At 46.6% G+C, this 16,407-nt stretch overlaps 1 protein-coding gene across 1 annotated transcript in view; it reads right to left on the reverse strand.

Annotated features, from left to right (window-relative positions):
- Nucleotides 1-8,317: 8,317 nt before the first annotated feature.
- The window catches only part of LOC132207764 (utrophin-like), an 85,224-nt gene continuing 77,134 nt past the window's right edge, over nucleotides 8,318-16,407 (reverse strand). Inside the window, exons 3-4 of the mRNA XM_059643641.1 lie at nucleotides 12,626-12,895; nucleotides 8,318-8,514 (exon numbers count right to left, since the gene is read on the reverse strand). Coding sequence (XP_059499624.1) covers nucleotides 12,729-12,895 — 167 coding nt within the window. The 3' untranslated portion in view covers nucleotides 8,318-8,514; nucleotides 12,626-12,728. The remainder of the gene's footprint in view (nucleotides 8,515-12,625; nucleotides 12,896-16,407) is intronic.

A 16,407-nucleotide genomic window follows, 5' to 3' on the forward strand; every position in this document is an offset into this window, starting at 1 on the left:
GAAATCACCTGTAAAACTGACACACTCCGTGGGACCCCCTGTAAATATTGACACAGTCCCACCAAATCCTGAAAATACTGACAGTCCCTGGGGCCCTCTGCAAAGACTGACGCATTTCCCGGGGCCCCCTTTAAATACTGAAAAATTCCCGCGACCTACAGGGGTTCAGGGACTGTGTCAGTATTGACAGGGGCTCTTGGTGAGAGTGTCAGTATTTACAGGGTGTTCCGGGGAATTTGTAATTATTTACAGGTGCTCCCGGGAGTGTGTCAGTAGTTGCAGGCGGTCCCATGGAGGGTCAGTATTTGCAGGGCGTCTCAGGGATTGTGTCAGGATTGACAGGGAGACTTGGGGAGAGCGTCAGTAGTTATTTGGGGGCCCGTGGACTTTGTTTTTTCAGCGGGTGTTAGGGAGAGCTACAGTATTTCAAGGTGGTCCCAGGGAGTGTGCCAGTGTTTACAGGGATTCCAGGGGAGTGTGTCAGTATGCACCGAGACCCAAAAATTCTGACACGCTCCGCAGGACTCCCTGTAAATACTGACATAGTACCTGAGAATCCCTGAAAATGCCACCACACTCCCAGGGACCCTCTGTAAACGCTGACACATTTCCCAGGGCCCGCTTTATACACTGAAAAATTCCCTCGGCCTCCTCTGTATACTGACACACATCCCCGGACCCTTGTACGTGTAGACACACTCTACGCAACTAACCACAAATACTGGGATATCCCGTAAATACCGACACACACCTCACGACACACTGTAACTACTGTCACATTCCCTGGAATCCGCTGTAAATACTGAGAAACTCCCTGGGGCTGCATGTAAATACGGACACATTTCCCAGGGACCCCTCTAAACACGAACACATTCCCCGGGACTTCACCTAAACACTGACACATTCCACGGAACCCCCGTGAACACTGATAAACTCCCTGGACCCCCGGGAAATAATTACACATTCCCCATTCCCCCTGTAAATACCGATACACACCACGGAACTCCCGGAAACACTGACACACTCCACCCCCTGTAACTACCGATACTCTCCCTGGGACACCCTGCAAATGCTGACGCAATCACCGGGACCCCTGTAAATTCTGTCACACTCCTCGGGAAGCCCTCGAAATACTGACACAGTCCCTAGACACCCTTTAAATACTGGCAACGTCCCAGAGAACCCCTGAAAATACTGCCACACTCCCCAGGACCCTTTGTAAATATTGATATATTCCCCGGGACCAGCTGCAAATATTGACACATTCCCTGTCCCCGCGAAAAGTACTGAGAAACTCCCCGGGACTCCCTGTATATAATGACACATTTCCCAGGGTCCCCTCGAAACACTGACACATTCCCCAGGAGCTCCTTCAAATACTGACACACAGCCCCAGACCCCTGTACAGACAAACTCCCTGCGACCCACTGTAAATCTTGACATACTCCCTGAGACCCCCTAGAAATACCGACACACCACCCCTCCCGGGACCCCCTGGAAATACTGTAGGGATTCTCTGATTCTATTCTATGATGCCCTTGTCCTGTGAATGAATAAATAAAAAAACCTGGTGAAGCCGCCAAACAGCATAACCAAGTGATAGGTATAGCAAAGTGACCCCACCATCAATGGATCAAATCTGAGCTCTGCAGTCCTGCCACATCTCTTCATTTACTGTGGTGCACAATTAAACAACTGATTGGACGTGAAGACTCCACACATATCCCCATCCTCAATGATGGAAGAGCCCAGCACATCAGTGCAAAAGATAAGGCTGAAGTATTCATAGCAATCTTCAGCCAGAAGGGCCAAGTGGATGATTCATCTCGGGCTCCGCCAGCATCACAGATACCGGTCTTCAGTAAATTCAATTCACCCCACGTGATGTCAGGAAACACTTGGAGACACTGGATACTGCAAAGGTCACAGGCCCTGACAATATTCTGGCAATAATACTGAAGACTTGTGCTCCAGAACGTGCCGCTCCCCGTGCCAAGCTGTTGCAGTGCAGTTTCAACACTGGTATCGACCCGACAATGTGGAAAATTGCCCACGTATGTGCTGGATTGCAAACATAGGACAAATCCAACCTGGCCCTATACTGCCCCATCAGGCTGTACTCAATCATCAGGAAAGTGATCGAAGGTGTTATCAAGCAGCACCTGCTCAGCGACGGCCAGTTTGGGTTACGTCAGGGCAGCTCAGCTCCTGACCTCATTACAGCCTTGGTTCAAACATGGACAATACAGCTGCATTCCAGAGGGGAAGTGAGAGCTCCAGCCTTTTACAACAAGACTACATTTGACCAAGTGTGGCATCATGAAGCCCGAGCAAAGCTGGACTCAGTGGGTCTCAGGGGACAAATTCTCCACTTGCTGGAGTCATACCTGGCACGCAGGAAAATGAATGATCTTATTGGAGGTCAGGTATCTTAGCTCCAGGGGATCCCTGCAGGAGTTTCTCGTGGCAGTGTCTGAGATATAACCATCTTCAGCTGCTTCATCAATGAACTTGCGTTCATCATAAGGCCAGAAGTTGGGATGTTCCTGATGATTGCACAATGTTCAGCATCATTCATGATTCCTCAGATCCTAAAGCAGTCCTTGTCCAAATGCAACTAGATCTGGGCAATACCCAGGCTTGGTCAGACAAGTGGAAGTTACATTCACACCACAGAAATACCAGGCAATAACCGTCACCAACAAGAGACAACCACCCCTTGACAAACAATTTGTTACATTCACTGCATCCCACACTGTCACCGTCGTAGGGGTGAGCTTTGAACAAAAACTGAACCAGACTCACCAGATAAACACAGTGACTATAAGAGCAGGTCAGAGGTGAGGAATGCTGCGGCGATGAACTCACCTCCTGATTCCCCAAAATGTGTCCACTGTCTGCAAGGCACAAGTCAGGACTGTGATGGAATGCTCCCCATTTGCCAGGATGGCCGCAGCTGTAACAACATGCAAGAAGCTTGACTCCATCCAGGACAAAGCAGCCCAGTTGACTGACACGATATCGACAATCATCCACTCCCTCCACCGCCAATGATGAGCGGCCTCAGCAGCACTGTGGACGATCTACAAGATGCATGGCAGAAATTCGCCAAAGCTCCTCATGCAGTCCCTTCCAAACCCATGACAGCTTCCTTCTCGAAGGACAAGGGCATCAAGTACACGGGAACACCTCCTTCTATCCCACTCCAAGCCACTCGTGATTCTGACTTCGAAATATATCCGGAATACTTCACTGCGACTGTTCAATAGCTGGGAATTCCCTCCCTCATGGCACTGTGGGGGCAACCCACAGCAGGTGAACTACAGCAGTTCGAGAAGGCAGCTCACCACCAACATCTCCAGGGCAATTCGGGATGGGCAATAAATGCTGGACCAGTCAGTGACACACACATCCAACAAATAATTGAAGAAACAAACTCTTATTAATTACTCAGTGATTTTTCACAGTCTCACAGCCAGCCATGCCTCATATACACACATCTTAGTGACAATATGGTGACCGTAACCAGACCCACAGTGAGCCTGGGCTCATCCACACTCCTCCCAGTCACATTTCTGATTTGAAAAATACACCTTTTTCACAAGAAATCTCTTTGTATATGTACAATGTCACAACTGCAGTTGCGTTCTGTCCAGCTGCATATCAAATAAACAAATAAAGCATTGGACTTTGGCTCCACCCAACAAACCAAAGACCTCTCTTAGACATACAACAAAACTATTTACATACATGTGAGACACGGGGAGGGTCCGATAACTGAATGGACCCTCATTTACCTTCAGCAGGAAAACCTCAGACAGTGGTCCTTCCCGACTGTGCCTCAGCAGCAGCAGCCCCATCGTCCCAGTTATGCCCCAAGCTTTTCGTGCATCAGTGGTAGCAGGAAGGCCAACCCCTCACTCTTTCCCAGTGGGGTCTACATGTTAATTACTCCGGGAAGCGTTTCTGTATGAGCCTGGCCTGATCTACACATCTCCCACGAACTATATGGTAACTGTAAACAGTCTTAAAGTGAGCCCGATTGATTCACCCTCCTATCAGTAATTGCCAATGATTATTGCCTGTTTCATAATCAGTCCAGTCTCATCTACTCTTCCTCTGAGTGAATCCTTTCTGTCCTCTTCCATTCAGCCCGTGCCTTGGAGAATACAGCCAGATTCCCCTTCAGGCTGCATTTCATTCTCCTCACTGTCTCGGTGCTGCCACATACATCACCTGTCTCTCCACTTCCCTCTGTAATAGTTCTTGTGAAACCCATCCCCCTCCCCGCCCCACCTTCCAGCTGCAATGTTGGAATATCACCACATTGGGCATTGCCATTAGTGCTCCAGCTCATTCATATTTCTTCACAAAACAGAAACACAACTCATCAACAAGAGTAAGTGGCAGGCAAATGAGATACATCATACATCGAAAAGCAGTTTGTTGTTCAAAAGTGGAACTAACTTTAATTTGTATGCGTATAATAGAATCAGGAAGAATAATACATATATAGCATGCAGCTCATTTCACTGAACACATTTGTGCAAATAAATGATATCTCTGCAGTTCAACCAATTCCAACAGCATAACATTAGAGACAGAGCATTTGGAAATGATACAGAAATTTCAGATACTAATGATTTAAAGAGGAGTACAGATTAAGATCGGGGAAACTGAACATGGTGTACACACAAAAATCCATTTCGCAATTGGAATGCCTCATTCAGGCAATTACATCTCTCTCCCTCAGTCTCAAATGGTGGTCTTCCCATTCGATTTTCTTCCACTCTCTGGGCCACCCCCAATAAGCAGTTCCCTTCCCTCCCCAGTTTAGCCTCATGCCTTCCTTTGCACTGGTATGTAATGGTACCTTTCGAGTACTTGTTTGATTTTCGACGAACACACCGCACTGGTTTGTGATCAGGTCGGCCAGTTGAACATCACAGAATATGAGTTGCCTGATTGGTCCATATTAATAGCCCAAATCAGGGAGCCCTGGCTGACAGATAAGTCGTGTGAGGGTCAGAGATGCTGACACCCTGGCAACTATCTCTGAATGAGGCAGTGCTAAAGTTGAAGACAGTTCATTTGTAAATACAAGTTGAATTGGAGATCGACACTGGCCTCAGTGTATTTAAAATACATCTCCAGCACTGGGTTTGAATATTATTGTTATCCTTTTGTTAACAAACATCTCTGTGTGCAGTGATCAGCAGGGTTATAACATGGAGATGTTGGAACAGGATTGTTTAGATTCCCTACAGTGTGGAAACAGGCCCTTTGGCCCAACAAGTGCACACCAAACCTTGGAGCATCCCACCCAGACCCATGCCCCTGAACACTATGGGCAATTTAGCATGGCCAATCCACCTAGCGTGCACCTCTTTGGACTGTGGGAGGAGACCGGTGCACCTGGAGGAAACCCACGCAGACACAGGGACAAGGTGCAAATTCCACACAAACAGTTGCCTGAGGCTGGAATTGAACCTGAGCCCCCAGTGCTGTGAAGCTGCAGTGATAACCACTGAGCCACCGTGCCGCCCCATATCGTGTTGCTTTTGCACAAACTTTGACAAAGAGGAAAGGCCACTGATAATGGCAGATGCTGGAGAATCCAAAATAACCAAGTGTGGAGCTGGATGAACACAGCAGGCCAAGCAGCATGTCAGGAGCACAAAAGCTGACATTTCAGGCCTAGACCCTTCATCAGAGAGGGGGATGGGAGAGGGAAGTGGAATAAATAGGGAGAGGGGGGGATGCGGACCAAAGATGGAGAGAAAACAAGATAGGTAGAGAGGACAGTACAGGTGAGGAGGGAGGGAGGGGATAGGACAGTCCAGGAAAGACGGACAAGTCAAGGAGGCAGGATGAGGTGGTAGGTAGGAAATGGAGGTGTGGCTTGAGGTGGGAGGAAGGGATGGGTGAGAGGAACAACAGGTTAGGGAGGCGGAGACAGGCTGGGCTGGTTTTGTGATGCAGTCGCGGGAGGGGAAGAACTGGGCTGGTTTTGGGATGCAGTTGGGGAGGGGGAGATTTTGAAGCTTGTCAAGTCCACATTGATACCATTGGGTTGCAGAGTTCACAAGCGGATGAGGAGTTGCTGTCCTTGCAACCTTCGGGTGGCATTAGTGTGGCACTGCAGGAGGCCCATGATGGGCATGTCGTCTAAGGAATGGGAGGGGGAGTTAAAATGGTTCGCGACTGGGAGGTGCAGTTGTTTGTTGCGAACCGAGCGGAGGTGTTCTGCAAAGCAGTCCCCAAGCCTCCGCTTGGTTTCCTCAATGCAGAGCGGGTCAGGAGTGAGGGGGCAGGTCACTGTGAGGGGGGTCAGGACTGCAGGGGCAAGTCACTGTGAGCGGGTCAGCACGGAGGGGTAGGTTGCTGTGAGGGGGTCAGGACAGAGGGGGGAGACGGCTGTGAGCGGGTCAAGACTGAGGTGGGCAAGTCGCTGTGAGTGAGTGAGGTCGGAGAGGGCAAGTCCCTGTGATTGGGACAGGACTGAAGGGGCGTGTCGCAGTGAGCGGGTAAGGACTGCAGAGAGAAGTCGCTGTGAGCAGGTCAGGACTGCAGGGGCCAGTCACTGTGAGTGGGTCAGGACTGCAGGGGTGAGTCAGTGTGAGCGGGTCAGGACTGCAGGGGCAGGTCGCTGCGAGCGGGTCAGGACAGAGGGGACAATTCGCTGCAAGCGGGTCAGGACTGCAGGGGCAGGTCGCTGCGAGCGGGTCAGGACAGAGGGGGCAAGTCGCTGAGAGCGGGTCTGGACTGGAGGGGCAAGTCGCTGTGAGCGGGTCAGGATGGAGGGGGCAATTCGCTGTGAGCATCTCACTGAGGCACTGCATCCCACTTCACTCCGTCACGGCATCCATTCTGCGTGGTCCATGCTATGCATAAATGTGGCATAAAATCCTTACTTGGATGTTCATTTCCTCTTGTAATAACATGTGGCATCATTCGCACCCTTAATCACTTGCATTTAATCGGAAAGCCTGGTACAAACACCAGATAACATGACAGTCCTAACAGAGTGCATTTTCCAATGCTTTCAACATATAGTCATGTGTGTCTCAGTGAATAAAAATCCTCCTCATTTTACCCCAATTATATCTCATAATAAAGGGAGTATGTCTGAAAGTCGTCTCATCCGAAGGAAAACAGACTTGCTCCAGGAAAGCTGCTAAAATATATCAAGAAAAATATATATGAAATGATTCTAGAAATTTCTGCAACACAAAGATCAAAGGAAACAATAGTTTGATGAACACACTGTTAAGTGTTGCACTTACACATCACATTTTGGAAAACAAACCACACTGATTTTCCACTTTATATAAAAAAATTGTTCCAAGTCTTCATTATGCAGCACTGCAGTGAACTGAAAAGGTGTAGACTTTTAACCTGCATAGAAAGCATGTGCAGAAATTAAAACAAACAAAAAAAAGCCACTTCTGTCCTAAAAAGACAGTATTATATTACAAAAGGCCAGGGAAGTTGGAGAATGCAGCATCATGCTTCCTGCAGAGATCAAGTTTTGTCTGTGTTGTAAAAAACAAAAGAACTGTGGGCACTGTAAATCAGCAACAAAAGCAGAAGTTGCTGGAAAAGCTCAGCAGGTCTGGCAGCATCAGTGAAGAGTGAGATCTGAGGAAGGGTCACAGGACGCGAAACATTAACTCTGACATTGTCGACGTCATAGTGAGTTATGTCTATTGCTTCAGCAAAATCGAACCAACTCTGAATGAAAATCAATGCTTAAGAAATATCCAAAACATCCGCTGTCCCCGTTGTGGCTTCCTCTACATTGGGGTAACGATGCAGAGGCTTGGGGACCGCTTTTCAGAACACCTGCGCTCAGTTTGCAATAAACAACTGCACCTCCCAGTCACGAACCATTTCAACTCCCCCTCCCATTCCTGAGAGGACACGTCCAACCTGGGCCTCCTGCAGTGCCATAATGACGCCACCCCAAGGTTGCAGGAACAGCAACTCATATTCTGCTTGGGAACCCTGCAGCCCAATGGTATCAGTGTGGATTTCACAAGCTTCCAAATCTCCTGTCCTCCCACTGCATCCCAAAACCAGCCCAGCTCGTCCCCGCCTCCCTAACCTATTCTTCCTCTCACCCATCCTCCCTCCCACCTCATGCCGCACCCCTATTTCCCCTCATCCCGCTCCCTTGACCTGTCCGGCCTCCCCAGACTGACCTATCCCCTCCCTGCCTCCCTACCCATACTCTCCTCTCCACCTACCTTCTCCTCCATCCATCTTCCATCCGCCTCCCCCTCTCTTCCTATTTATTCCAGAACCCGCACCCCCTCCCCATTTTCTGAAGAAGGTTTTCGGCCCGAAACATCAGCTTTTGTGCTCCTAAGATGATGCTTGGCCTGCTGTCTTCATCCAGTTCCACACGGTGTTATCTCGCATTCTCCAGCATCTGCAGTTCCCATTATCTCTCCAAAACAAAGGCTGCTGTCTTTCAAAACCCAATCTCAGATTTTGCAGATAGTCCTTACCCTGAAAAAATACCAAATATGTATAAACAGGAAAACTGGAGGTGAAACCATTCAAAAAATTTTCATTGGCACAACAAATGTTCAAACTGTAAAAGCAGGTTAAGCACCTGTATATAAGGAAACTTTAAACAGACACTTACAGCCAACAAATGTGAGAAATATCCATTTCTTGCTGGATTACCAATTTTGCTGTTGGGAAAATAGGCCTAGGCTTAGCAATGTAAATTCAAACAAGATAGCCCCCTCTCAGAACTCAGAACTCAACACTCACAGTCGTAGAGTTCTGTTTTCACAGGTTGGAGTATAATAGCATCAAGCACAATACACCAAATCTTCTTTGGCACCTTTTCCTTCCATAAAACTGCTTTTAGTAGATGCGCACAGAATTCATTTTATACACGTTGAACAGTTGCTAAGTTCAAGAGGCCAGTTCCAGCACTTTGACTTGCATCTGCTTCATCATCAAAACAGAACAAAATAAAGACCCACTCTTTGTAAGTCACGTTTTCCATTTTTAGTGACAAGGTGAAGTGCAAGAACTGCTCACTTGATGTTAAAATCTCTTAAGTATGTACCTATATATTTCAATTCTGTGAAATATGTGGAATGAGTTCGAGAGAAGGATTAATTTTGTTGCGCTGGGAGAGAGCTGGGACAGATAAAATAGGTTGAATGGCCTCCTCCCATGCTAAAAATGTCCATAACTGTTCTTGGCCCTGCTAAATTGAAGTGGCCATCCTTTCATTATGACTGTGAGACGCAGCATGTTACAATAGATGGCATAATGAAGAAATCCTTTGTTATTAATGAACTTTTCAGCACTCGGCATTCTTCCCAAGTCAAATGTTCGATATGTACCTGTTGCACTGACTTGGTTCCAAACAGTTATGTGGAGGTGCTGGTGTTGGACTAGGATAGACAAAGTCAGAAGTCACATGACATCAGGTTATAATCTGACACGTTTATTTGAAATCACACAAGCTTTGGGAGTGCTGTCCCTTCATCAGGTGCGGTCAGGGAGGAAAACACACAGACACACAATTGATAAGCAGACAGATCAAAACATCATACAACTGGTGTGAGTGGAGTGTCAGATAATAAGTCTTCATCCAGGATGTTTGTTTGTTTGCAGATATTTTGTTGAAGAAACACACAACTTGTAGTTACAGTCAGTGTGGTATCTTATAAATTCTTGCTTTTGAAATAAAGGTTAAAACTCTAAGACAGATTCTGAACACAAGCCTCGAACCTACAAGTCAGAGTCTGACCTGAGATGTCACCTTTTGTACATTCCTGTTGCGCTGCCTGATTATCATGACAACACAGCACTGACATTGACTTTATAAACGCTTTACTTGCCTCTAACACTCTTGGTCACCTGCATAGAGTTATTATCTGACACTCCACTCACGCCAATTCTATGATCTTTTGATCTCTCTGCTGATAAGCTGTGTCTCTCGGTGGTCACCTCACTAACTGCACCTGATGAAGGGGCTGCACTCCAAAAGCTTGTGTGATTTCAAATGAACCTGTTGGACGACAAGCTGGTGTCATGTGACTTCTGACTTCAAACAGTTATAGAATGTGTTTTCAATCCTATCGTGACTTGACAATAAGTCAGCTTCTTAAAATTTATAAAATGAGAATGTCAAGTGAAGTATGTCTAACCTTGAGCGCTTAGAAAAGGAAATATTGCAACCATAGTCTAGTCAGACAGTAAAGACAGAAGGAATGAATTCATCGACTGTGTCTGACACCACACAATTAATCCCCCTGATGGAAGAAAGGTTGGCTGCGTTCTCTTTCTTCAGGAACATCCAGCTAATACCACCTTACTACTGCTTGTTTTATTCATCTGGTGTTCCATCTAATTCCTTGCAGTCTTGGTCAAACCTTCATGTAATTTATTTAGATTTTCAATAAAATAAATTTAACTTTATATTCCACAATTTTAACATCTCCTTTTAAGGTTTGAACGGTTCACTTCGTACACTGCACATGTTGTGTCAACAATTGGAGAACATGGTGGAAAAATCAAGATATATTGACAAGTAAACAAATGGCTAACTTCTGTTTCCTTGTCAGTAATGCCTTTTGAACAGAACATAAAGTTGCGCAACTATGTAGAGATAACAATTTAAAACTGGGAAGACCACTTTGTGGTCCCCACACCAATCTCTATTCACGACCTACTGACTGCATTACTCCGCCTTGGCAACAATGTAATATTACACTTGTGTCAGCACAACCTTGGCATCTTGTTTATCCCATGATGAACGTCCGACCACACATTCATGCAATCCCTAAAGCTGTCTCTTTACATCTTTTCAATCCTGCCTACCTGTCTTTTGTCTCGGCTCATTAGCAGTGAAACCTTCACCTGGAACTACTTCACTTCTGGACCTGACTATTCCAATGCATTCCCTGATGGAGACCCACATTTGTCCATTGAACACTTGAGGTCGTCTAAAACTCCACTGCCTGAGTCTCAACTTGAACCAATTCCTATTCTCTGTCCTTTCTACCTGACTGATATTATTAACAGTAATTGTATTAACTTCTCATTTTTGTTTACAAATCGTTACTTGGCTATGCCTATCGCTATTTTGGTAATCTCCACCAGTCCAACCATACTTCAGGATATCTGCACTCGTCTAATTATGTCCTCTTGCCCACTCTTGATTTTGAACGGCCCACTACTAGTTGCCAAACATTTAATTGTGTCGGCTTCAAACCCAAGAAGAGACTTCCTACACCTTCAGCGAGCAAACTCACATCCAGAACCTCAACCCAAGCAACAAATCCTCTCAAAACTCGCTAACTTCCTACACCTCTTAGCCTCTGTACATTTCCTCTTTTCAGGCACTTTTTCAAACAATCCTCTTTCATCAAGCTCTTGATCATCAGAACTAACAACTTAATAAGGCTCAGTTGTATTCTGGGATCGTTAATACTCCAATCAGATGCCTTCAAAGTTTCCCTCCATTAAAGAGATTTTATTATTGGTTGAAGTCATTGCCAAGCAGAGGAGGACGAATTGGGGAGTTATTTCAAAGAGCTACGATATGCCAAACGACCTCCTTCCACACTGGCCAACTCTGATTGTACAAAAACAAAAATGATTTTCAGACTTGGGAAGATCCCTCAAAAATGTCACAAGTAACCAGCTTTTGGGCAGAGTCGAGCTGCTGAGATGATAGACCAGGATTTAGGGGTACCAGGAGTGATAATATGCTGAACACAATCAAATTTTGAGGTTGTAGAATGATGTGGTCTTCGGCATTTTTGACACTTGGACCAGTTTCCTTCCTTTCCACAGAACAAGTCAAATAGCGGCAGCACAATGTTGCATGGCCGCTCAAGCTTGCTCCACCGTTGATGATGATTGTGGCTGGTCTTCCACATCAATTCAACTTTTGCTCATATCTCATCCTCTTTTCAAAACATCGATCTATTCACGTGTAGTATCCCTCTTGCTAACTTACTGAGAATTCATTCCAATCAATGAACTCCTAACGCTGACCCACCCCACGTCAAAAAATTCAGCTGAGATCAGGAACTGATCTCGCCTGTATGGCTGAGCTGGCTTTTAAAAAGTTTGCCGGTGAGAAAGTCCCAGTGAGAAACATTCATTAAAAAAAAAATTGCATGGATTGCTCTCCAATCCTAAACTCTATTCAAATTCAGTTGGTTTGTGATGCAGAGTGATGCCCTGCAGAGAGGGCTCAATTGCCACACCAGTGAGCTGACCACAAAGGGTCTTCGCCTCAACCCCTCTACTTCCCTGACGCATGGTGATCTTCAGGTTAAATCATAACCAGTTGTCTCTCTCTAAGGAGTCGCCAAATGGCGTGCTAAGACTTTACCTTTCACCCTGATAACATGGCAACAAGCAGATAACTCAGCTGATGTCACTGACTAATAGAATCCTCAACTATACTAATATTAACCATGTGATATCATCAGAAGGCATGCTCAACTAAGTTTTAATTTGCAAATTAAGTTAACAACCATTCAATCAATATTACTGAAGTACTCATATTACTGATCGTCTCGATACAACATTGTGGTTACATCTGTTCATAAGTGAAGTGTAATGTAATTGCACTTACTGTGGTTTTATCAATGTGATCCTGCAATGCATCAATAAGCAGGTCACCCACAGGTTGCCAATCAGTGTGGACCCCCTCAGCTGTTCTCACATGGGCCTCAAGATCATCCAGAGCTTTCTGCAGTTCTTGAAGTTTCTCCAACGCCCTTTTCCACCTGTTTCTGCCAGTTGCTCGCACGGATTTTCACTTGTTCCCAATTTTCCTTCACTTCTGTTGACTGTTTGCGGTCAGCTTTGGCAATTCTCTGGGCTCTCTCTTCCGGGGCACATTCTGGAAATATGGAATGCAAATAATTTATCAACTATTCATGATTTTGATCGATAGATTTTCTTTCTAATCCCCTTTCCTTTAAAAGGTCTCTCTGGACTTTCTCCTGAAATTGGGATATATAGTATAAGACGAAAGATTTTGGTACAGGCTCATCAATGATAAATTCTGTAATTAGCTGGCAGGTCGCGGAGCCATCAACAGACAATCACAGAGAACCAATACAAAGCCAAATAAAATTCTGCAGATATTTGAAATTTGTCACTACCAAGGAAACTTTAAAGAATGAAAAGGATTAGTGACTAAATGGGTACAATTCTCAACAAAAGATTTGAAAAATCCTTTCAGGATATCTTTCATAGCTATGAGACAAACATCCAACACAAACCAACTTTCATCTTTCAGGACTGGCAAGTTAGAATGATAAACCCAAAGTCGACCCTGCATAGTTCGCTCTAGAACTCACTTCATGAGGTTGTTAAGAGATGTAGAGATAACAAAGTGCGCAGCTGGATGAACACAGCAGGCCAAGCAGCATCTGAGGAGCACAAAAGCTGACATGTTGGGCCGAGACCTTTCATCAGAAAAGGGGGAGGGGGAGAGAGTTCTGAAATAAATAGTGAGAAAGGGGGAGGCGGATCGAAGATGGATAGAGGAGAAGATAGGTGGAGAGGAGACAGACAAGTTAAAGAGGTGGGGATGGAGCCAGCAGAGGTGAGTGTAGGTGGGGAGGTAGGGAGGGGATAGGTCAGTCTGGGGAGGACGAACAGGTCTCCGGGGCGGGAAGAGGTTAGGAGGTAGCAAATGGGGGTGGGGTTTGAGGTGGCAGGATGGGATAGGTGGGCTGGTTTTGGGATGCGGGAGGGGGAGGGGTGATTTTGAAGCTTGTGAAGTCCACATTGATACCATGGAGTGCAGGGTTCCAAGCGCAATATGAGGTGCTGCTCCTGCAACCTTCAGGTGGCATCGTTGTGGCACTGCAGGAGGCCCAGGATGGACGTGTTCCCTGAGGATTGGTAGGGAGAGTCGAAACAGTTCGCGACTGGGAGGTGCAGTTCTTTCGTGCAAACTGAGCACAGGTGAAGCGGTCCCCAAACGTCTGTTTGGTTTCCCCGATGTAGAGGGAGCCACAATGGCAACAGTGGATACAGTCTACCACATTAGCAGATGTGCAGGTAAACATCTGTTTGATGAGGAAATTCTTCCTGGGGCCTGGGATGGGGGTGAGGGGGGAGGTATCGGGACCAGTGAATTTTAAACGTTGTGATGACAACATTTATGGATATGCAGGGAAAAGTGCTGGGTGTAGGGAGTGCTAGAGGGGAGTGTGGAGCGGATAAGGGGGGGGGTCACCTAACGGTGGTGGGAAAAATGTCTTTGGTGGTGGGGTCGGATTGCGGATGGCAGAAGGGTCGGAGGACGACGCATTGAATCCGGATGTTGGTGGGGTGGTACGTGAGGGCGAGGACGACACTGTTTTGGTAGTTATTATGGGGTGCGGGTGTGAGGGATGAGTTGTGGGAAACGCGGGTGACACGGTCGAGGGCGTTTTTGACCACTGAGGAGGGGGAAGTTCCGGTCCTTGAACAACCCTCAACAGTTTCTCTTTCAATTCCTCCCACTTCCTACAGACAAAGAGGGTGGCCAGGGTAGCCAAATGGGCCCAAGCTATGCCTGCCTCTTTGTAGGTTACATGGAACGCTCCCTCTTCCGTACCTACACTGGCCCTCAACCCCACCTCTTCCTCCGTTACATTGATGACTGTATCGGCACCGCCTCGTGTTCCCACAAGGGGCTCTAACAGTTCATCCACTTCACCAACACCTTCCTCCCGAACTTGAAGTTAACCTGGACAATCTCTGATACCTCTCTCTCCTACCTGGACCACTCTATTTCCAACCACTGAGAAACAAATATCCATTTCAACTCCACCAATTCCCACAGCTACCAAGATTACACCTCCTCCCACCATATTCCTGCAACAATTCATCCCCTATTCCCCATTCCTTTGCCTCTGCATCTGCACTCCCAGGATGAGGTATTCTATTCCTGTATATCTCAGATGTCCTCATTTTCCAAGGACCACAACTTGCCCCGCTCTGTGGTTGATAACGCCCTCGACCGTGTCTCCAGCATTTCCTGCAACAAATCCCTCTCACCCCCACCCCGCAACAACAACCAAAACAACGTCTCCCTCGTCCTAACGTACCACCCCACCAGCCTCCGGATACAACGCATCATCCTTCGAAACTTTCAGATTCTCTGGGAGGCTACGGAACAGGCGGTGGAGCCTTTGGCCTTGATCTTTGAATCCTCATTGTCTACAGGTTTAGTACCAGAAGGCTGGAGGGTTGCAAATGTTGTGCCCTTGTTCAAAGAGGGCAGTAGAGATGACCCAGGTAATTATAAACCCAATGAGCCTTCCGTCTGTTGCAGGAAAAGTTTTGGAAAGGATTATAAGAGATAGGATTTATAATCATCGAGCAAGCACCAATTTGATGGGAGATAGTCAACATGGATTTGTCAAGGGCAGGTCGTGTCTCACAAGCCTCATTGAGTAATTTTGGAAGGTGACCAAGCACGTGGATGAGGGTCGGGCAGTTGACGTGGTGGACATGGACTTCAGAAAAGCCTTCGATAAGGTTCCACATGGTAGGCTATTGGAGAAAACGTGGAGACATGGGATTGAGGGAGATTTAGCAGGTTGGATTAGAAACTGGCTTTGGCTAAGGAGGCAACCAGTGGTGGTTGATAGAAAATATTCAGCCTGGAGTCTGGTTACTACTGGTTTGTCTCAAGGATCTGTTTTGGGACCACTGCTGTTTGTCATTTTTAGAAATGACTTGGACGGAGGCATTGGTAGATCGGTTACTAAGTTTGCAGATGACACTCAAGTCGGTGGAGTGGTGGACAATGTGGAAGAATGTTGCAGGTGACAGGTAGACTTGGATGAACTGCAGAATTGGGCGGAAAGGTGGCAGATGGAGTTCAATGCGGATAAATGTGAGGTGATTCACTTTGGGATGAATAATAGGAAGGCAGAATATTGGGTCAATGCAAAGATTCTTGGTAGTGTTGCTGTGCAGAGGGTGTCCATCTATGTCGATCCCTGAAAATTGCCATCCAGGTTGATAGTGCTGTGAAGGCGGCTTACGGTGTTTTAGGTTTTATTGGCAGTGGGATTGAGATCCAGAGCAACTGTCCAAAAAGCTGGTGCGGTCTCATTTCGAATACTGCGTACAGTTCTGGTCGCCCCATTACAGGAAGGATGTGGAAGCATTGGAAAAGGTGCAGAGGAGATGTTGCCTGGTCCGGAGCGAAGGTCTTCTGAAGAAAGGCTGAGGGACTTGGGTCTGTACTCATTGGAGAGAAGTTGGTTCAGAGGGGATTTAATAGAGACATACAAGATGATCAGTGGATGAGACAGGGTGGACAGTGTGCGTCTTTTTCCGAGGATGATGACGTCAGCTTGTATGAGGGGGCACAGCTAAACAGTGAGGGATAATATATTTGAG

This window comes from Stegostoma tigrinum, unplaced genomic scaffold, assembly GCF_030684315.1.
Source record: "Stegostoma tigrinum isolate sSteTig4 unplaced genomic scaffold, sSteTig4.hap1 scaffold_149, whole genome shotgun sequence".
NCBI classification, from domain to species: domain Eukaryota; kingdom Metazoa; phylum Chordata; class Chondrichthyes; order Orectolobiformes; family Stegostomatidae; genus Stegostoma; species Stegostoma tigrinum.